The 22,247-nt window shown below is 39.8% G+C and overlaps 2 protein-coding genes across 8 annotated transcripts in view; one reads left to right on the forward strand and one right to left on the reverse strand.

The window, feature by feature from the left end:
- On the reverse strand, positions 1 to 5,501 carry LOC306854514 (glia maturation factor gamma-like). The gene is made up of 10 exons (XM_079392608.1): positions 5,312 to 5,501; positions 4,856 to 4,917; positions 4,291 to 4,344; positions 2,828 to 3,038; positions 2,463 to 2,559; positions 2,345 to 2,394; positions 2,218 to 2,267; positions 1,118 to 1,200; positions 968 to 1,041; positions 1 to 215 (listed from the first exon to the last, which is right to left on the reverse strand). Exons 4-10 carry the CDS (start codon positions 2,828 to 2,830, stop codon positions 144 to 146), a joined length of 429 nt encoding a protein of 142 aa, XP_079248734.1. The 5' UTR covers positions 2,831 to 3,038; positions 4,291 to 4,344; positions 4,856 to 4,917; positions 5,312 to 5,501; the 3' UTR covers positions 1 to 143.
- A 3,652-nt stretch (positions 5,502 to 9,153) lies between these two features.
- LOC306854376 (protein Smaug homolog 2-like) overlaps positions 9,154 to 22,247 on the forward strand; it is a 33,137-nt gene continuing 20,043 nt past the window's right edge. For 2 of the 7 annotated variants that reach the window (XR_013782832.1, XM_079392324.1), the window contains exon 1: positions 21,173 to 21,303. The gene's annotated coding sequence lies outside the window, so the exon portion shown is untranslated. Of the gene's footprint in view, positions 9,390 to 20,709; positions 21,096 to 21,172; positions 21,304 to 22,247 lie in introns of those variants that run through there. The other 5 variants (XM_079392323.1, XR_013782829.1, XM_079392322.1 and 2 more) reach the window with 5 other exon arrangements.

Consider the following 22,247-nt stretch of genomic DNA (forward strand, 5'->3'; position numbering starts at 1 on the left):
GAGATTCAGACGGGATTTATGTTGATTCACAATCCAGTTTCTCCAGACTTACAGGCACGATGTCTTACATAATACATGACATAGGAGTATGAATTCTGATGGAATATTTCAAACAGGATAACTTCTGAGTGACTTCATGATGCTCAGCGAAAGAATGCCAGTTTCTCCTTCAGCCATTCCTCAGTCAGGTCGTCCGGATTACGAACCTCAAAAATCTACAGACAGAGAGAACATTTATAGCTTTTCTGAATCCGTGCCAACAAAAACACTTCTGAATGTTCTCTGAACCTTCTGAAACAATTAGTGACATTTAAAAAATCGTTAGATCAACGCCCGACTAAAATGATTCAGAAAGATTTAAAAGTCTCTTCTGCTCATCAAGCCTGCATTTATTTGATCCAAAATACAGAAAAAACAGTAAAATTGTGAGATATTATTCTAATGTAAAGCAGCTGTTTTCTGTGTGAATATGTGTTAAACTGTAATTTATTTCTGCGATCAAAGCTGTATTTTCAGCATTTCTCCAGTCTTCAGTGTCACATGATCTTCAGAAATCACAGATTCATATTCAGTTTAACAGATATTCACATAGAAAACAGCTTTTTTAAATTAGAATAATATTTCACAATTTTTCTGTTTTTTCTGTATTTTTATTTTGGATCAAATAAATACAGGCTTGATGAGCAGAAGAGACTTGTTTAAAAAACATAAAAATCTTACTGTTGAAGAACGTTTGACTGGTCGTGTATAAGCAATGTTTTTAAAGCTGATAGCTCTGAACGAACATTCTATTATTGTTACTTCACTGTTACATGTCTTCATGACTTTGATAGAACTTTGGCAGAATGTTTCCTGTTAGCTGGGAGCACAGGATTCAGCTGATGGGTTATGATAATTCTGATACGCAGCTCTGCTATATCTCTAATAAGTGTCTGTTTAACACACGAGGCAGTGGTCAGTGGCTGACCTTGGTGAGATCGGCGGACTGCACCAGTCTGTTCTTGCTGCCGGCGTACATCATCTGCTGCTCCGGTTTACAGCCTGACGGAGTTCAGAAGAGATCACACACTCAGAGCTGCTTCAGAGGAATCAGAGCGGCGCAGACGGCTTTACTCACCCACAGGACTGGAGAAGATGAAGCAGAGCGGGTACGACACGCGTCCATCACCGTGGGTCAGTTTATAACTGTACACGATATACGTGCAGCTGAGTCAAAGAACACACAGATACTACTACAGCCCTTTACTCTCACAGCTTATAATATTGTCAAATAGGTTTCATTTTTTCTCTTATTTTCCATTTTTGGTTTAATTTGTTGCCTTTTTTTTAAAATCTGCCTATATAGCTTAATTTTATTAATTTATTATTTTTTAGTGCTGTCAAGCGGTTAATCGCATCCAAGATAATAGTTTTTGTTTACATAATATGTGTGTGTGCTGTGTATATTTATTATGTATATATAAATACACACACACAGTATATATATTTTGAAAATATTTACATGTCTATATCTATATAATTTGTATACTGAATATATATATATATATGTGTGTGTGTGTATTTATTTATATATACATTATAAATATACGCAGTGCAGACACATATTACATTAAAACAAATTTTGGATGCGATTAATTGCAATTAATCATTTGACAGCACTAATTAATTATGTCAGTTTTAGTTTGATTTATTTTAGCACATTAGGTTAAGCTAAATTAAAAGTAGTAATGTTGCTTTTGGCAGCTAGACAAAATAAGTTTTAAGTTTTTAAAATATTTAATTTAAAGTATTTTCTGGGTTAATTTTACTTTTAAATTTAAAAACTTTTTTGTATTTTGATTAAATATGTAAATTTTTATTTCAAGTTTAGCTTTACTTATTTGAGTACATCGAGTTTAAATGAAAATGGGAAATTTTGGCTTGGCAAGTAGATAAATAAAATGTTACATTTTTAATATTTTATTTAATGTTTATTTTATTATAAGTATTTTGTTTTTGTTTTAATTTGAGTTAAATTTACATTTAGTCATTTTACTAGTTTCTTTAAATGTCTTTATACTTTATTTCAGTTGTAGTTGTTTTAGTACTTAAAGTTAAACTAAATGCAAATGAACAAATAAAATGATTTAGGTTAACGTTTTGTTAATGTTCCGTTAACAATGATGTTTTTATGGTTAATAATAACATAAATGCAGATAGAGATGGGTGTGAGGATATCGAGGCTGGCGCTCTGGAAGCTCTTCTCTGAGTTGATCCAGTGAGATGTCCTGAAACACACACACACACACAGGTGAGATGACCTTTGACCCCCTGACCCTCACAGCAGCAGCAGGATCACACTGACCTCGTATTCCTCCTCCAGCACCACCAGCTGCTTCTGCATGTCGATCTTCACTGAGGAGCACATGAGCAGAATGAGCGTTTGATCCGATCACATTCACACAGATCAGAGTCAGACTCACTCAGAATGGCTGCGTTGCTGGTTTCCTTGCGAAAGCGGAACTTCTTCAGCTTCTCCTGCAGACTGACGTCCACCTCGCACACGACCAGAGAACTCGACTGAAGAAACAACACAGATCCGTAACTCCACCGGACAGCTTCACCATGCATTAAACCAGCAGTGAGCTCGAAGCAGACTGAATTACGGCCGGTATAACGGCTTGTTAGAGCGATGGAGGACAGGAAGTGTGTTGTGCTGTGCTGTAATGCTTAGCTTCCTGTTTTAACTCCAGTAAAGTCATAAAGCAGCTCTGGAGCTCCACGCTGTGAGACTCAAACACGTTATTGATGCAGTGGTATCTGACAGAAAGAGATGAGATGATCTTACCATGCTGCGTCTCTGAGCGTCCGGTTCAGATGAGAGACGCTCCTGCAGACGTCACGAGGAACCACAGATCGCTGGAGTCTGCGCTTTCTGACTTCATCTGCAGCTCAGCCAATGGGAAGAGATTCTCAGAGGTGTTTCACCACCCGCTGCACGTCTGGAGGATTTCTTCCAGCAGATATTGATCAGACTTCAGCCACATCAGCTTCACAGGCTGTTTCATGGCAAACAAAGATTATACAGTAGAACACAACCCTGCTGAAACAACTATAGAAACCATTACTACAAACAGCATTACAAACCATCAACTCTTAACCATTAAAACATTAAAACATGATTTGGAACATATTCCATCAGCACTTATTGGTTTTAACAAGCCACCAATAGAAGATGACCAGTTACCATAGAGACCAACACCTTACCAAACAGTAGTATACTTCGTTTATTTTAATTAAGTAAAGTTTAAGTATACTGTATGTAGTAAGTAATATCAGTGTACTAGCAGTATACTTGTAATTTAAATAAATTGGCCCACTTTCTAGCATATAAAAGTGCACTTGTAAGTATACTTTAAGTATAACAGTAGCAAGCTTTGAGTACACAACTATAGTTATCGAGTGAAATTAGACAAACTTGGGGGGGGGGCGCATGTCCTAAAAGGTTGAAAACCCCTGTTTTAAACATGAATGTGGGTAAGTCTCATAAATAAATTTAAAAAAGAAAATAAATGAACAACATTTTGAACAAAAATCTGAAATGAACTGGATTCAGAACGATAATCAAATCATAGATGAGTCGATCAACACCCAACGCTTGCGGTCATCATCACCTCTTCATTGCTTGACATTTTATTCCTTAACGTTACAGTTTGAGTCTGTTTTATGTTTTAGCGTTATACCTGTTCTTTTGTTGTTGTTGTTTTTCAGTTAACCCTTGTCTAATTGACAGGTTTTATTTTTAATCATACCTTTTTGCTTAATATGCTTTATGATTATATTATTATATATGATTATAAAATAGAAGGAAAGAAAGAGAGAAAAAGAAAGAAATACAACAGCTTGTCACTGGGACAGTACCATTAAAAGCACATCTTTGTACCTTATTTACCCCTAAAAGTTTCATAGTTGTACATTAGATTCAAGATTTTTATTCGTCACACACACATTATACAGAGTATAACCAGCAGTGAAATATAGGTCAAACGGTACAAAAGTCATTACGGTACATATTCTAAGGTACTAATATGCACCTTTTTGAGTATAAGTTACAAAGATGTCCTTATAAGGGTACTATTGTTTACATATTTCAGATTGTATTTTATGTGTGTTGTATGTAGAGTACATGGCACATGGATACTTGCACCTTCACATACTTCTTTATTCTGTTCTGTTCTGTTATACATTAGTCTGATTAGTCTATGTTAAAAGACATATCTTATCATAGACAATGCTGTAAATAATCTTTACCTCTGAAGCGTCACTGAAACTCATTCACTCTCATCTGTTCACTTCTGCCTCTGTCTATAGCAAATAAAGCAGTGTTTGAAACATCTACATACAGGGAATAGTGACATACAGAAGAAAATAACACATTAAGTACACTGCTGGACAATAACCAATCATTTGTATCCTAAATTATTTTTTAACACTTTAGAAAGATAAACACATATTCACTATTAACTATGACTTTTACTTCAATAAACTCTTTATTTACTGCTTATTAATAGCTTGTAAGGTAGTTGTTGTAGTTGTTAAGTTTATGATTATGGGATGCAGAATATGATCATGAAGAATACATAATATGTGCTTAAGTGCTAATAAACATCCAATATGCAAGCTAATAATTACCTACTGTAGTTAAAAATGATAGCTGAAAAGTTGTTCATCATACTAATGTTATTTTTTATTTTTCTATATTTGACTAATTATGTGTTTTCTATGATTGGTCCATATATAATCCTACAAACGCTTGTGTATTAATAGACGTTATACAATATAAAATCAGCCAGGTGTTAAAAGCCACTCTTCTCACCTGTCACTGTGTGTCGTCCTGATTCTGTCCTAACAAACCTGGCTGACTGTTTCTTCTTCATTCTTGACAACACATAAAAACGTCAAATTAGTGCAATAATGACAGAGCAGCCCTAAATGAAGATCGGTCCTGTATCAGATCAGTGCTATACTTGATTGAAATACATCATGTAGAATTGGCAGAGTGTCACAATGCTGCAAACGCTGTAAAAGCTCAGTTCAACATTATCTTTATTCTTATTTGAAGGGTTCTGATAACATACATACGTGTTAAAATAAAAGACGTTACAAAAGAGTTACAGAAAAATACACTGAAAATAAATAAGTGCATGTTTGTCCAGACAGCTTTTTATTTCTCCATATAATGAACATCAAAACTTGCTAATTATTCAACAAGAGCAATAGGCAGAGTCACTCAACATTGTGCAACACTATTCGATACCACACGACAACTTACGCTTCTTGACTTCTTCGTAAAAGAGGAGTGAAGAGCTTCTTGCCGCTTTGAACTCATCTCGACCGAATAATGAATGAAGGACCGTGGGCGCGAGCGTGTAGTGACGTGACAAACTGAGTGACTGATTGCCATGGAAACGTAAACGTCATGTATAAATGATCTTGTCTCTTTGAATTTTAAATCATTCTGCATTTATATACATTGCTCCATTAAAACCTCAACATGTCGAGAACACAACTGTCCAATGAAAAAGTGCGGGGGACGACTTTACTCTTTATAAAAAGTGGGGGGAGGGGGGGGCGCGTCCCCCGCGTATACGCCCCTGGAGCACAGTATAGCTCAATAGGGCTGGTAGTGCTACTCGAGTCCGGTCTCGAGACGTTTTTCTGTCGTTCAGGGATGGGCAACTTCGGTCCTGGAGGGCCACTGTCCTGCAGAGTTTAGCGCCAACCCTAATCAAACACACCTGTTTGTAGCTTTCTGGTGAGCTTGAAGACATTGATTAGCTTCTTCAGGTGTGTTTGATTAGGGTTGGAGCTAAACTCTGCAGGACAGTGGCCCTCCAGGACCGAAGTTGCCCATCCCTGTTCTAGTTGGTCTGGACTGAGTCCAGCTATATATGCTTTTTTTCTCTTTCAAAACAAAACCATTAATCTGACTCGCTTGTTCAGAAGATGGGTAATGTAATTGGTTTAATTTACAATCCATCTAGAACGGGCATTGCTATTGGTCGCCTGGTAAATGCACCGCTGCGTCATATGCCTGTCTCGGAGTGTGTGCTGCAGAGGCATAATTCATTTTTATTTTGACCACAGACACAATGTCGGCGAGTTGCATAATACAGTTTGGTTTTACAAAGTTCGTTGGAGTTTTCCCTCTCTTCCACCTGACTTTCCTTTGCTGTTATATAGAGCTTAAAGAAGCCCGTGCGCATGTTACTTTCACTTTCAATAGCGCAATTCCGAGTCAATTGCTTATCTATAACTTACAACAACAAATTTTCTGCAATAAACATGGGACTTTTATTAACAAAACGAATACACCATATGCTATAAGCCTAATATAAAATAACTTACAAATGTTTAAAAGTAAAAAAATAAAATAAAAAAAAACTCTGTGGAACCAAATGAATAAGAAATAGAATGAATAAGAGCAAAATGAATAAAGCCTGGAGATCAAACACCTTGAAGTAAAATAAAATAAATAAATTACACAATTTAAATAAAGTAAAAATAAGCAAACACTGGGGCTATGGCTGGGCGATTTTTCAGATTTTATGGATTCATTTTATCGAATTTAATGTTTTGCCACAAATGTATTTTTTATAAATCGAGGAATCGCGATTTTGAATAGAAATATTACCAAACGCTAGAATTAGACACTTTGACCATAACAGTAAAGAGAGAAGAAGATCCCACCGCATGATTAACCGCTCTCTTGTGATGCTGTCTAGGTGCTATTCACACAGAATGTGCTTTGTGTTGACAAAGATGCGACGCGGGCAGTGGAATAGGAAAACATGCAAGAAGATTGGAGTTAAACATCTTTTAATAACTAGAGCGCCGCGTTTTTAGAAAGCCGTTTCATGCACGAGACAACAGTCAAACGCGTCCATGTCTACACAGAAAAACAATGGAAAAGCAGCGTAATCAAATCAAAAACCCGTGAAGAACTACTACTGTATGTCTGATATTCCATGTGTGCATCAGGGTGACAGGCTGAAAACTACTGTTCATTGTTTTACAGAGCATTTATAGTTAATAATAGCACTCTAGCTGTTATACCTTCAGTCATTTTAAATTTGAATTACAGTAATTACAATTTTTTAAGCATTTTTCTTGTATTAGTTCTGAACATATATGCATAAGAAAGGTTTGTACAAGATGTAGTTCATGCATGTTTTCTGCAAAGATATTTAGTGATTTGTTTAACATTTACATCATGATGACCGCTTCATGTGTGTGGTGCATTTAGAATAGAATTTTCTTTAACTAGAGGTTTAATAAAGAAAGAGTTGCTTGAATCATGTTGTAGTTATATTTTCAAGTTGACTAGTTAAAATTGTACAAAATCGAGAATTGGTCTTCTACTATTAAAAATGGCCTCAGCTTAACACCTGCAATACTGTCTATATCCCCCTATCCCCGGGGCCGGGGGGTCTATATCGCACCTGTATTATATGGCCTAAGGTAAACAGCAAACAAATGCATGCCACACACAGACACACAGACACACAGAGCTGAAGGTGTTTATATGCTACACAGCCTTGCTTGGGAGGGTTACATTGTGCTACGGTTTCTTTAGGACAGGGGTCTCAAAACTTGGTCCTGGAGGGCTGGTGTCCTGCAGAATTCAGCTCCAACCCTTATCAAACACACCTGAAACAGCTAATCTAAGCGTACTAGAAACGTTCAGGCAGGTGTGTCGAGGCAAGTTGGAGCTAAACTCTGCAGGACACCGGCCCTCCAGGACTGAGTCTGGACACCCTGCTTTAGAACAAGTTCAAGAATGGGAACATGTTGATTTATTTTTTAGACTTATGTTGCTTGTTCTTTGTAATATTTTCCATTGGCAGCCCAGAATGTGATTGTTACACTATAATAAAATGCTGAAAATGTGAAGTTGCTCTTCAGTTTATGTGACTTTAGTGAAACTGCTAAACCTAAAGTAAATAAAATAGCCTAATTTGATCCTACAGTGGTGCTGCACATGCTTTTAGATCACAAATAATAATGTAAAATGATTATCTTAGAATAGAAGATATGCTGTCTCTCGTGTCACATAAATTATCAATAGTTAATATGTGGTTTTGAAGAAAATGCTTTTATTTTCTTTCTCTGTTTTGACCCATTTGGACTTGGCTTGAACTCGAACCTCTTTGGACTCGGTCTTGACTCGGACTCGATAGTCCTGGTCTTGGACTCGGTCTTGACTCGGACTCGATAGTCCTGGTCTTGGACTCGACAAAGGTGGACTTGACTACAGCCCTATAGCTCAAATATATTTAGACTTATACTTAAGTCAAGTATATTTAAATGTCATTTTAAGTATATTTCTAGAAGTACATAAGTAAACAAAGTATACTTTCCTATTTTTTAGTTTAAAAGAAGTATACTAATAGCACACTTGAATAAACGTCTTCTTCGTGAGGGCAGGGACATTACAGTTTCCATTCAAACCAATACAAGTCCCATTATAACCATTACACATTTTGTAATGTGTGTGTTGTTGTTTTTTCAGCAGGGTATATAATACATATAATACATAATATTATATCATATATAATACAAAACTTAAAGCTATTGTAAACTTTTGTACATAAAATTCTACAAAAGTTTCTTTAAATTTACTTTTGAAAGAAATTGTAAAAGGTTTTCTGGGTCTGTCTTATAAAACAAGTCCTTAAGAGTTTGTCCTGATAATAACTGTGACGACCCATGTGTTATGCGTGTCATCCCTGGGCGACTTGTGTGACCGCTCCGCCTCTCAGCTAATTGTTCTCTGATGGGTTCATCGAGGACACCTGCTGTTGGTTTCCTGTCTCGTCCTTTTAAAAGCTGCATGATCACTGGCCTGGGGGGCTGCACTCTGGACCTGGTCTTGTTTGGTTTTGGTTTAATGTTATTTTACTTTATGCATCCAACATTACTTCAGCTCATTACATTTCATGCATTCACTTAACTTTACACCACTGATTTCTGACTGCTTCATGTTATATTGTTTTTTTTATGTAAAGTTCTGTTTTGTTAATAAATCTTATATAATATCCGCACTTTCTTGTGTGTCCCCGTTTTTGTTACGTCCTTTTCGAGCCATGGGGCGTAACAAATGGGGGCTCGTCCTCTTCATAGTAGAATTAGTTCGGTAGTGTAAGAATGATTGAAATGTTTGATAAATTTGTTAGTTTTGTCGTGTGTTGTTTTGGATTTCATTCATTCGTTTGAACACAGTTTGAAACGTTTATTTGCTCGTGACGTTTTGAGGGAAATCCGATTTGAATAGTTTGGCGTCACGTTGCAATTTAGTCGTGTTAGGGGACACCTGAAAGTGATCGCCGTTTGAAGTCATGAACAGACGGGTAAGTGACTCTTGTGCAAATTTGCTTATTTAACTTGGAGTTTTTCCCAGTTAGGCTTAGCGACGTGTTTCTTTTGAGACATGTCGTTTTGTTTTTGTAGTGTTGTGGTGAAAGCGGGTAGTAGCGGTTGTCTCGGGAGCACTTCCATGGTGTTGTGATTGTCGCTGGTTTAACCGGTTGCAATTTCACCCATTGGGTTCATGTGCTTAATTTCCCCCCGCCGGTAACTGCATGAAGATTAGGTTTTAGTAAGTTAGATAGGTTGCTTATTTGAAAGAGGTAGATAGGGGGAAAATTCCAAGTGTTTGATTGCGCAATTAGTTGCTTACGGTCTGTGAAGGGTTTTATGGCTAGTGTTGAAAAGTTTGCTAAATCGCCGTCACATGTATTGTTGAATAAATGCACAAAAGAGCAACTCTTAAGAATCGCGGAGTTTTATGAAATTAAAATTAGTGATAAGAGATTCAAAGAAAATACTATTAAAAGTGAGTTGAAAAATAAGTTGATGGAAAAAGGAATTTTATCAATTGAAATGGAGCAGACTGAAGACGTGCAGGCACAAAGCGTATCTGCTTTACAGTCAGTTTTAACCTTTGATCAACAAAAGGAGTTATTATTATTGCAAATGGATCATGAGAGAATGAAGCAAAAATCTGAACAGGGTAAACTTGAGTTAGAAAAGGCAAAAATGGAGCTGGAGTATTTAAAACTCAAACTGATACAGGAAAGTAAGTTGAATACTGATAGTTCAGTGGAATCTGCTGCTTGTGGAAGTTTTCCGCTCCATCAAAATTTAAAACTTGTTCCTAAATTCAATGAACATGATCCAGATGTTTTTTTCTCTCTTTTTGAACGTGTCGCTGAAATTCAGGGTTGGTCCAAGACAAACTGTGTGTTGTTGTTACAGTGCGTGTTAGTTGGTAAGGCACAGTTAGCTTTTTATGCTTTAACTACTGATGAGTGTAAAGAGTATGATACGGTGAAGTCGGCAGTGTTAAAAGTGTATGAGTGTGTGCCTGAAACCTATCGTCAACGATTTAGGTCATGCACGATGGTTTCAGGCCAGACCCATTTGGAGTTTGTACGAGATTTAAAGCGACATGTTACACGTTGGTGCGTATCTCTTGATGTGAAAACATTTGATAAATTGCTTGAGTTGATTATAGTTGAACAGTTTAAAACATCTGTTTCGGATCAAATTGCGACGTATGTCAATGAACACAATGTTCAGTCTCCAGAGGAGGCTGCTGCATTGGCTGATAACTTTGTACTTATTCACAGGACTACTGCGGCTGTTTGGCAGACACGGGAGGAAGCGAGTGCAGCTCGTTTGATAAATACCACGTCCCAGTCCGGTCGCATTTTTTCCAACAAATTTGATTCATCAAAAATATGTAACTATTGTCATGGAAAAGGACATTGGAAAGCGGACTGTTTGGTACTTAAAAGTAAAAATAAACGTGTTGAAACCAGTAAATTTAAGCCTGCTGCCATCGCCAATTCTGTTCATTTAGGTGATTTTGAGCCTGAGACTAAATTTTCTAATGATTATTTGTCTACTTATGCTCCTTTCATTACAGAAGGTCGAGTGTCATTGTTGGATGGATCTGTGGAAGTTCCTATTAAAATTTTGCGTGACACTGGAGCTGTGGATAGTTTCATTTTAGAGTCCATTTTGCCATTTTCCTCGCAATCTGAAACTGGAGAGAGTATGTTAGTTCGGGGAATGGGTTTGAATACACTATCAGTTCCTTTACATAAAGTAAAGCTTCATTCCGATTTGGTGACTGGTGAGGTAGTGGTAGGACTGCGTCCTGTTTTACCAATTGAAGGTGTTCACCTTATTTTAGGTAATAAATTGGCTGGAGACCGTGTTTGGCCTAATGTACCTTTGTCTCCTGTGGTTTTGTCTGAGGGGGATGTTATCCAGGTAGTTGTAAAGGGAGACCCTGTGGCTGTTGCAACTCGGTCTATGACTAAAAATGCTGAGCGTGTGCTGACCGGTGAAGCCAAAAGAGTGCCGAAGGCAGCTGTTTCTCTTTCAATGCCTGATTTGTCTGCTCTGTCTTTTTCTTTCTCCTCAGATGAATGGAGTAAGGAACAACATTCAGATTCTTCATTGGCTGAATTATTTGCTCTTGTTTTTTCTGACAGTGATGTACCTGATGTTGCCAGAGCATACTTTGTTCAGGACGGACTTTTGCTGAGGAAGTGGAGTCCTCATGGTGAGGATTTTGTTGGTGATCCTGTTGTTCAAGTGGTTGTTCCCACAAAGTTTCGTTCTATTGTTTTGGAAGTTGCTCATGATAAATCTGGTCACTCTGGGGTCAAGAAAACCTATGATCGGGTTTTGCGTTATTTTTTTTGGCCACGGTTAAAGCGTGATATTTCAAGTTACATTAAAAAGTGTCACACTTGTCAAGTTAGTGGTAAGCCAAATCAGAACTTAAAACCGGTTCCGTTGAATCCCATTCCAGCAGACTGTGAACCCTTTGAACATGTTGTTGTGGATTGCGTGGGTCCTCTACCCTGTTCAAAGTCAGGAAGCAAATATTTGCTTACCATTATGTGTCTAGCTACCCGTTTCCCTTCTGCCTACCCTTTGCGCACAATTACATCACGGTCAATTGTAAGAGCTTTGTCACAGTTTATGTCAATTTTTGGTATTCCTAGAATCATTCAGAGTGATCAAGGTGCAAATTTTACATCTCATCTCTTCCAACAAGTTTTGAAACAGCTAAGAATTAAGCATAATCTTGCTAGTGCATATCATCCACAAAGTCAAGGAGCGTTGGAGAGGTTTCATCAAACTTTGAAATCTCTCCTTCGTGCTTATTGTGTGCAGTTGGATAGAGATTGGGAAGAGGGATTGCCCTGGTTATTACTGGCTGCACGTGAGGTTGTACAAGAAAGCATTGGATTTAGTCCTAACGACTTAATTTTTGGTCACAAGGTTCGTGGCCTTTTGGCTGTTCTTCAGAATTCAGTTAAAAGTTCAGATTCACCAAAAAATTTACTTTCATATGTTGATGGATTTCGTCAGAGATTGCTTCAAGCAAGACAGTTGGCCAGTGTTAAGCTTGAAAAGCAACAGGAAAATATGAAACGTCTGTATGATCGTAAAACTGAACGTCGTGTTTTTGAACCAGGAGACCAGGTTCTTGTGTCACGTCTTTTGCAGTCTTCTCCTTTTGAAGCAAAATTTGAGGGCCCATATGTGGTAAAACGTAGACTGAGTGATGAAAATTATATAGTGGCAACCCCGCATCGGAGGAGATCTACTCAGTTATATCACGTGAATTTGTTGAAACCATACTATGAGAGGTTTAAGTCGAATAGTGAAAGTTCTATTCATTCAGTACTATTTGCGGTGTCTGATATTAAGTTTTGTTCAGGCGAGAAAGAGTTGGCGAAAGAGGGTTATGAACCTGATGATAGTGTTTTGCGTGGACGACTAAATAATACTGATTCTTTGGAAAATCTTGCCGCTGCTCTTGTTCACTTGCCACCCTCACAGTCTGTGGATTTGATTTCTTTGTTGCAGAGTTTTCCAGAATTGTTTGGAGATACACCAACACGAACCGATTGGGCGGAACATGATATTGATGTGGGTAACGCTTCTCCTATTAAACAACGTTATTATAGAGTTTCACCAGAGAAACGAAAGTTGATGGAAGCAGAGATCAAGTATATGGTGGGAAACGACATAGCAATTCCTTCGAATTCAGACTGGGCATCTCCTTGCCTGCTGGTTGCAAAGTCTGATGGTTCGGTAAGGTTTTGCACAGACTTTCGTAAACTTAATGGTATAACAAAGCCTGATTGTTTCCCACTTCCACGAGTGGATGATTGCGTTGACCAGGTTGGGTCTGCCAAATTTGTAACCAAGCTTGACCTGCTGAGAGGGTATTGGCAGGTGCCTTTGAGTCAAAGAGCTCAGGAAATTTCCTCGTTTGTAATTCCATCAGGCCTCTTTTCGTACCGGGTCATGAGTTTTGGGCTAAGAAATGCACCTGCCACCTTTCAGCGGCTGATGAACCGAGTAGTTTCAGGCCTCGAGGGGTGTGCGGTGTATTTAGATGACCTTGTAGTGTTCAGTGATAGTTGGGATTCCCATTTAAAACGCTTGTGTGCTGTTTTGAGGCGTTTGTCAGAGGCCAAACTGACCGTGAATCTGGCAAAATGTAGCTTTGCTCAGGCTACTATAACCTATCTTGGCAAAGTGGTGGGGAATGGAGAGGTACGGCCTTTAAGTGCTAAAGTTCAGGCTATTTGTGACTATCCTGTTCCTACTACAAAAAAGGAGCTTATGCGTTTTTTAGGATTGGTAGGCTACTACCGTTCCTTTTGCCGTAATTTCTCTTCAGTTGTCGCACCGCTCACTGATCTTTTAAAGGCCAAGGCAAAATTTGTTTGGTCATCACATTGTGTACTGGCTTTTGACAATGTTAAATCTCTGTTGTGTTCTTCTGCTGTGCTCGCTGCCCCTTGTTTTGAGCGGCCTTTTTCGTTACAGGTGGATGCAAGCCAAGTTGGTGCAGGGGCTGTCCTCCAACAGGACGATAAGGAGGGCATGGTCCGCCCTGTCAGTTTCTTCTCTCGCAAGTTTAACTCGTATCAACTGAATTATTCTGTGATAGAAAAGGAAGCTTTGGCTTTGATTTGGGCATTACAACACTTTGATGTGTATGTTGGTTTGGGTCAACCTGTTGTGGTTCATACGGACCACAATCCGTTGACGTTTTTGAATTCTTTTCATTGCCCGAACCAAAGGCTTATTCGATGGTCTTTGTTTCTGCAGGCTTACTCCCTTGATATTCGACATGTTAGAGGATCTGAAAATATTGTTGCTGATGCACTGTCGCGTGCTCCTTTGGGTAACTGAAGTGCAGTTAAAAATTGTTTTTTTTTGTTATTACAGGGATTCTTGACAGACCCCTGTCTTAAGGGGTGGGGTGTGACGACCCATGTGTTATGCGTGTCATCCCTGGGCGACTTGTGTGACCGCTCCGCCTCTCAGCTAATTGTTCTCTGATGGGTTCATCGAGGACACCTGCTGTTGGTTTCCTGTCTCGTCCTTTTAAAAGCTGCATGATCACTGGCCTGGGGGGCTGCACTCTGGACCTGGTCTTGTTTGGTTTTGGTTTAATGTTATTTTACTTTATGCATCCAACATTACTTCAGCTCATTACATTTCATGCATTCACTTAACTTTACACCACTGATTTCTGACTGCTTCATGTTATATTGTTTTTTTTATGTAAAGTTCTGTTTTGTTAATAAATCTTATATAATATCCGCACTTTCTTGTGTGTCCCCGTTTTTGTTACGTCCTTTTCGAGCCATGGGGCGTAACAATAACCTTTCGTGGTTATTAATAAGTCGTGGCCTAATGGTTAGAGAGTCTGACTCGTAATCCAAAGGTTGTGGGTTCGAGTCCCCGGCCGGCAGGAATTGTAGGTGGGGGGAGTGAATGTCCAGCGCTCTCTCCACCCTCAATACCACGACTGAGGTGCCCTTGAGCAAGACACCGAACCCACAACTGCTCCCCGGGCGCCGCAGCATAAATGCTGCCCACTGCTCCGGGTGTGTGTTCACGGTGTGTGTGTGTGTGTGTGTGTGTTCACTGCTGTGTGTGTGTGTGTTCACTGCTGTGTGTGTGTGTGTTCACTGCTGTGTGTGTGTGTGTTCACTGCTGTGTGTGTGCACGTTGGATGGGTTAAATGCAGAGCACGAATTCAGAGTATGGGTCACCATACTTGGCAGTATGTCACTTCACTTCACTTTGTCTCATGACATTAAATACTGGGCGGAATAAAAAGCACATTTCACCGTCAACACAATATTGACATTTTGATGCTTCTTCACCAAACAATACATGTCCATGAATTAATCTAGTATTCATTTCTTTCATTTAACAATTACCTTTTTTTTTTAATCCGATAGGCCTCACTGACCTCAGCTTTTGAGTGAATATTGTACAAAAATTTTTTTATTAAAAAATGGATCTTATTGAATCCAATTAAGGTCATTTGGACAAAGATCCTACTCATATTTTTAATCTACAAAGGGTAAAACATAATTTATGTCCAATACCACACCTTGTATACATAACTTGGTCATGCCTAGATTTAAAAGAATAAATATATCTTGTTCCTACAACAGAATTTATTTTTAAAAGTGTGTTATTTTTACATTCTCCCCATTCCGCTTGCCATTTCTCCATTATGTGTGTTAATGCCTGGCTTCACATCAGAAGGAGGGATTTGGCATTCATTTATATTTTGTGTAAGAGCTTGTTTTGCAGCTATGTCAGTTTGTTCGTTTCCAATAATGTCCTGGAGTCCACCAGAAAACTATCATAATTGAACCTCCGCAACTGATTTGATTTGATAGATGTCAACAATTATTAGAGGATTTGTTTTCAAAGCAGAATGAGTTGAGAACACTAGTGTAGTACACACTGCACACTACACACTACACACTGCACACTACACACTACACACTGAACACTACACACTACACACTGAACACTACACTCTAAACACTACACACTTAACACTGCACTCTAAACACTGCACACTACACACTAGGCACTGCACTCTAAACACTGCACACTACACACTGCATACTGCACTCTAAACACTGCACACTACACACTGAACACTACACTCTAAACACTGCACACTACACTGAACACTACACTCTAAACACTGCACACTAGACACTGAACACTACACTCTAAACACTGCACACTACACACTAGGCACTGCACTCTAAACACTGCACACTACACACTAGGCACTGCACTCTAAACACTGCACACTACACACTGCACACTACACACTGAACACTACACTCTAAACACTACACACTAGACACTGAACACTACACTCTAAACACTGCACACTACACACTAGGCACTGCACTCTAAACACTGCACACTACACACTAGGCACTGCACTCTAAACACTGCACACTACACACTGAACACTACACTAAACACTACACACTAGACACTGAACACTACACTCTAAACACTGCACACTACACACTAGGCACTGCACTCTAAACACTGCACACTACACACTAGGCACTGCACTCTAAACACTGCACACTACACACTGCATACTGCACTCTAAACACTGCACACTACACACTGAACACTACACTCTAAACACTGCACACTACACACTAGGCACTGCACTCTAAACACTGCACACTACACACTGCATACTGCACTCTAAACACTGCACACTACACACTGAACACTACACTCTAAACACTGCACACTACACACTGAACACTACACTCTAAACACTGCACACTAGACACTGAACACTACACTCTAAACACTGCACACTACACACTAGACACTGCACTCTAAACACTGCACACTACACACTGAACACTACACTCTAAACACTACACACTAGACACTGAACACTACACTCTAAACACTGCACACTACACACTGAACACTACACACTACACTCTAAACACTACACACTAGACACTGCACTCTAAACACCGCACACTACACACTGCACTCTAAACACGGCACACTACACACTGAACACTACACTCTAAACACTGCATACTACACACTGAACACTACACTCTAAACACTGCACACTACACACTGAACACTACACTCTAAACACTACACACTGAACACTACACACTACACTCTAAACGCTGCACACTACACACTGCACTCTAAACACTGCACACTGCACTACACACTACACATTACACACGGCACTCGACACACTGCATACTACACACTGCATACTGCACACTGAACACTACACTCTAAACACTACACACTGAACACTACACACTACACTCTAAACGCTGCACACTACACACTGCACTCTAAACACTGCACACTGCACTACACACTACACATTACACACGGCACTCGACACACTGCATACTACACACTGCATACTGCACTCTACACACTACACTCTAAACACTGCACACTACACACTGCACTCTACACACTAGACACTACACACTGCACACTACACATTACACTCTAAACACTGCACACTACACACAGCACTCTACACACTACACTCTAAACACTACAAACTAGACACTGCACTCTACACACTGCACTCTAAACACTGCAAACTACACGCTGCACATTACACACTGCACTCTACACACTACACACTGCACTACACACTAGACATTACACACTGCACTCTACACACTGTATACTACACACTGCATACTGCACTCTACACACTACACTCTAAACACTGCACACTACACACTGCACTCTAAACACTGCACTCTACACACTAGACACTACACACTGTACACTACACACTGTACACTACACACTACACACTACACACTGCACTCTACACACTAGACATTACACACTGCATACTACACACTGTACACTACACACTACACACTACACACTGCACTCTACACACTAGACATTACACACTGCATACTACACACTGCACTCTAAACACTGCACACTACACTCTACACACTACACTCTAAACACTGCACTCTACACACTACACACTACACACTGCACTCTAAACACTACACACTAGACACTGCACTCTAAACACCGCACACTACACACTGCATACTGCACTCTAAACACTGCACACTACACACTGCACTCTAAACACTGCACACTACACTCTACACACTACACTCTAAACACTGCACTCTACACACTACACACTACACACTGCACTCTAAACACTACACACTAGACACTGCACTCTAAACACCGCACACTACACACTGCATACTGCACTCTAAACACTGCACACTACACACTGAACACTACACTCTAAACACTGCATACTACAAACTGAACACTACACTCTAAACACTGCACACTACACACTGAACACTACACTCTAAACACTGCATACTACAAACTGAACACTACACTCTAAACACTGCATACTACACACTGAACACTACACTCTAAACACTGCATACTACACACTGAGCACTACACTCTAAACACTGCACACTACACACTGCACTCTAAACACTGCACACTACACACTGAACACTACACTCTAAACACTGCATACTACACACTGAACACTACACTCTAAACACTGCACACTACACACTGAACACTACACTCTAAACACTGCATACTACACACTGAACACTACACTCTAAACACTACACACTGAACACTACACACTACACTCTAAACGCTGCACACTACACACTGCACTCTAAACACTGCACACTGCACTACACACTACACATTACACACTGCACTCGACACACTGCATGCTGCACACTACACACTGCACTCTAAACACTGCACTCTACACACTAGACACTACACACTGCACACTACACACTACACTCTAAACACTACAAACTAGACACTGCACTCTACACACTGCACTCTAAACACTGCACACTACACGCTGCACATTACACACTAGACATTACACACTGCACTCTACACACTGTATACTACACACTGCATACTGCACTCTACACACTACACTCTAAACACTGCACACTACACACTGCACTCTAAACACTGCATACTACACACTGAACACTACACTCTAAACACTACACACTGAACACTACACACTACACTCTAAACGCTGCACACTACACACTGCACTCTAAACACTGCACACTGCACTACACACTACACATTACACACTGCACTCGACACACTGCATGCTGCACACTACACACTGCACTCTAAACACTGCACTCTACACACTAGACACTACACACTGCACACTACACACTACACTCTAAACACTACAAACTAGACACTGCACTCTACACACTGCACTCTAAACACTGCACACTACACGCTGCACATTACACACTGCACTCTACACACTACACACTGCACTACACACTAGACATTACACACTGCACTCTACACACTGTATACTACACACTGCATACTGCACTCTACACACTACACTCTAAACACTGCACACTACACACTGCACTCTAAACACTGCACTCTACACACTAGACACTACACACTGCACACTACACACTGCACTCTAAACACTGCACACTACACACTGCACTCTACACACTAGACATTACACACTGCATACTACACGCTGCACACTAAACACTGCACACTACACTCTAAACACTGCACACTACACACTGCACTCTAAACACTACACACTACACACTGCACTCTAAACACTGCACACTACACACTGCACACTACACGCTGCACACTACACACTGCACTCTAAACGCTGCACACTACACACTGCACTCTAAACACTGCACACTACACGCTGCACTCTAAACACTGCACACTACACACTGCACACTACACGCTGCACTCTAAACACTGCACACTACACGCTGCACTCTAAACACTGCACACTACACGCTGCACTCTAAACACTGCACACTACACACTGCACTACACGCTGCACACTACACGCTGCACTCTACACACTTTCAAAAACAACTTCCTTGAAAAAAAATTTTTTTTTTAAACTTTTTTGCTCATTCTTAAATGCATACATGCATGTGTTTGTATATATATATATATATATATATATATATATATATATATATATACATATAGGCTATACAAAATAAATATACACAGTACAGACATGTATTATGTAAACTAAATTGATGCCATTAATCGCGATTAATTGTTTGACAGCACTAATATATATATATATATGTTAATGCTTTGGCAATGTTGTGTTACACAATCATGCTAATAAAGCTTAATTGAATTGAGTTAGAATGAGAGAGTGAGTGAGTGAGAGAGAGAGAGAAAGAGTTATTACTATTTTATTACTATTATTATTATTACTATTATTTTCTCTAAGCTTTATTAAATGTTCAGATATTCTAAATCATTTTCTATGTTGTTTTAATGCTTTGGCAATACAGTATGTATGTTTTTGTCATGCCAATAAAGCTTTCTGAATTGAATTGAATTTAGAGAGAGAGAGAGAGAGAGAGAGACAGACAGTGAGTGTGGAAGAGAGAGAGAGAGAGAGAGAGCGAGAGAGAGAGACAGACAGTGAGTGTGGAAGAGAGAGAGAGAGAGAGAGACAGACAGTGAGTGTGGAAGAGAGAGAGAGAGAGAGAGAGAGAGAGAGCGAGAGAGAGAGACAGACAGTGAGTGTGGAAGAGAGAGAGAGAGAGAGAGAGAGAGAGAGAGAGAGCGAGAGAGAGAGAGAGAGAGAGAGAGACAGACAGTGAGTGTGGAAGAGAGAGAGAGAGAGAGAGAGAGAGAGAGAGAGCGAGAGAGAGAGACAGACAGTGAGTGTGGAAGAGAGAGAGAGAGAGAGAGAGACAGACAGTGAGTGTGGAAGAGAGAGAGAGAGAGAGAGAGAGAGAGAGAGAGCGAGAGAGAGAGACAGACAGACAGTGAGTGTGGAAGAGAGAGAGCGAGAGAGAGAGACAGACAGTGAGTGTGGAAGAGAGAGAGAGAGAGAGAGAGAGAGAGAGAGAGCGAGAGAGAGAGACAGACAGACAGTGAGTGTGGAAGAGAGAGAGCGAGAGAGAGAGACAGACAGTGAGTGTGGAAGAGAGAGAGAGAGAGTGAGTGAGAGAGAGAGAGAGCTAGCTAGCTGCTCTCTGTCGGTAACGTTAGAGCAGCTCCGGAGAACCGGTGATCCTCAGGCCCGTCTGTGTTTGTTTCCACGCAGTTCTCAAGCGTTTCGCTCAGTAAGTGTGTGTTTGTGTGTGTTAGCTCTGGGTTTGTGCTTCAGTGTGTGTGTGTGTTAGCTCTGGGTTTGTGCTTCAGTGTGTGTGTGTGTGTGTTAGCTCTGGGTTTGTGCTTCAGTGTGTGTGTGTGTGTGTGTGTGTGTGTGTGTGTGTGTTGGCGATGCTTCCCCACATGATCTGTGCGTTATTGAGTGTAATGATGAATCAGGTGTGTTGTTATTGTTATACTGTGTGTGTGTGTGTGTGTGTGTTTGTTTATGTTGCGTTCAGTCAGATTGCTGTTAGCATTAGCTTTAGCATCAGGCCTGTTAGCCGCGCTTCAGTGTTTATTCCATTTCTGCGCTAATGAAGGATTTATAAACATCAAATGTGACCCACTGCAGCTCATTTAATCATTCTCATCTCTATCTGTGTGTGTTTTGTGGCTTTAACAGTGATGTGTGTGTGTTAAAGCTAACAGCGGTCGCCTCACATCGATGTATTTCATGTTTAATCGCTTGAACTGCGATTCTATGATTCTAAGCTTATCTTTCTGATTTACTGCGCTTCTAACTGAATGTTTCTCTCTTCTGACTGTATTTACACCTGAGCAGTGTGTCTGTATGTGCTCATCTTCTGTATTTACACATAATTCGGTGTGATTTTGTTCACGCATCTGACTGAATTTACTCATTTCCTTTGGGTTTACCTTGATTTTACACCCGCCTGTGATTTTACCTTCATTTGACTGAATTCACCCATTTTCTGACTACATTTAATAATTTCTTTCTCGTTTACCCTTATTTTACACCTCATCAGTGTGATTTTACTCCATCTGAGTAAATGTACTCCACTTCTGACTGTTTATTATTCATCTTTTTTTAATTTACCCTTATTTTACACCATCTGACTTTACCCCTCTTCTACATGCATTTACTCATTTCTTATAAATTTCCCCTGGTTTTACACCATCTGTCTACACGTATGCCTCTTCTGACCCCGGTCTGGCGGTGGTTGTTAGTAGCGTGTGATGGGTGTAATCCGTGCTGAGAGTTGCTGTGGTCTGCAGGATGGTGGGAATCTGATTATGTGCAGCTCTGTGATAATCTGACACAGAAAGAGGGATGAATGAGTGTTTGTGTGCTTTGTTTAACACACGTGTGCTCTGTGTGC

The sequence above is a fragment of the Barbus barbus genome (genome assembly GCF_936440315.1).
Source record: "Barbus barbus genome assembly, chromosome: 34".
NCBI lineage: Eukaryota > Metazoa > Chordata > Actinopteri > Cypriniformes > Cyprinidae > Barbus > Barbus barbus.

Bases quoted from the DNA above. Each gene is read 5' to 3' on its own strand.
- LOC306854514 (XM_079392608.1), bottom strand. The intron at 1,042-1,117 runs GTGAGTAAAGCC...GAACTCCGTCAG, and splicing joins CATCTTCTCCAGTCCTGTGG to GCTGTAAACCGGAGCAGCAG. The intron at 216-967 runs GTCAGCCACTGA...CTCTGTCTGTAG, and splicing joins AGTCCGCCGATCTCACCAAG to ATTTTTGAGGTTCGTAATCC.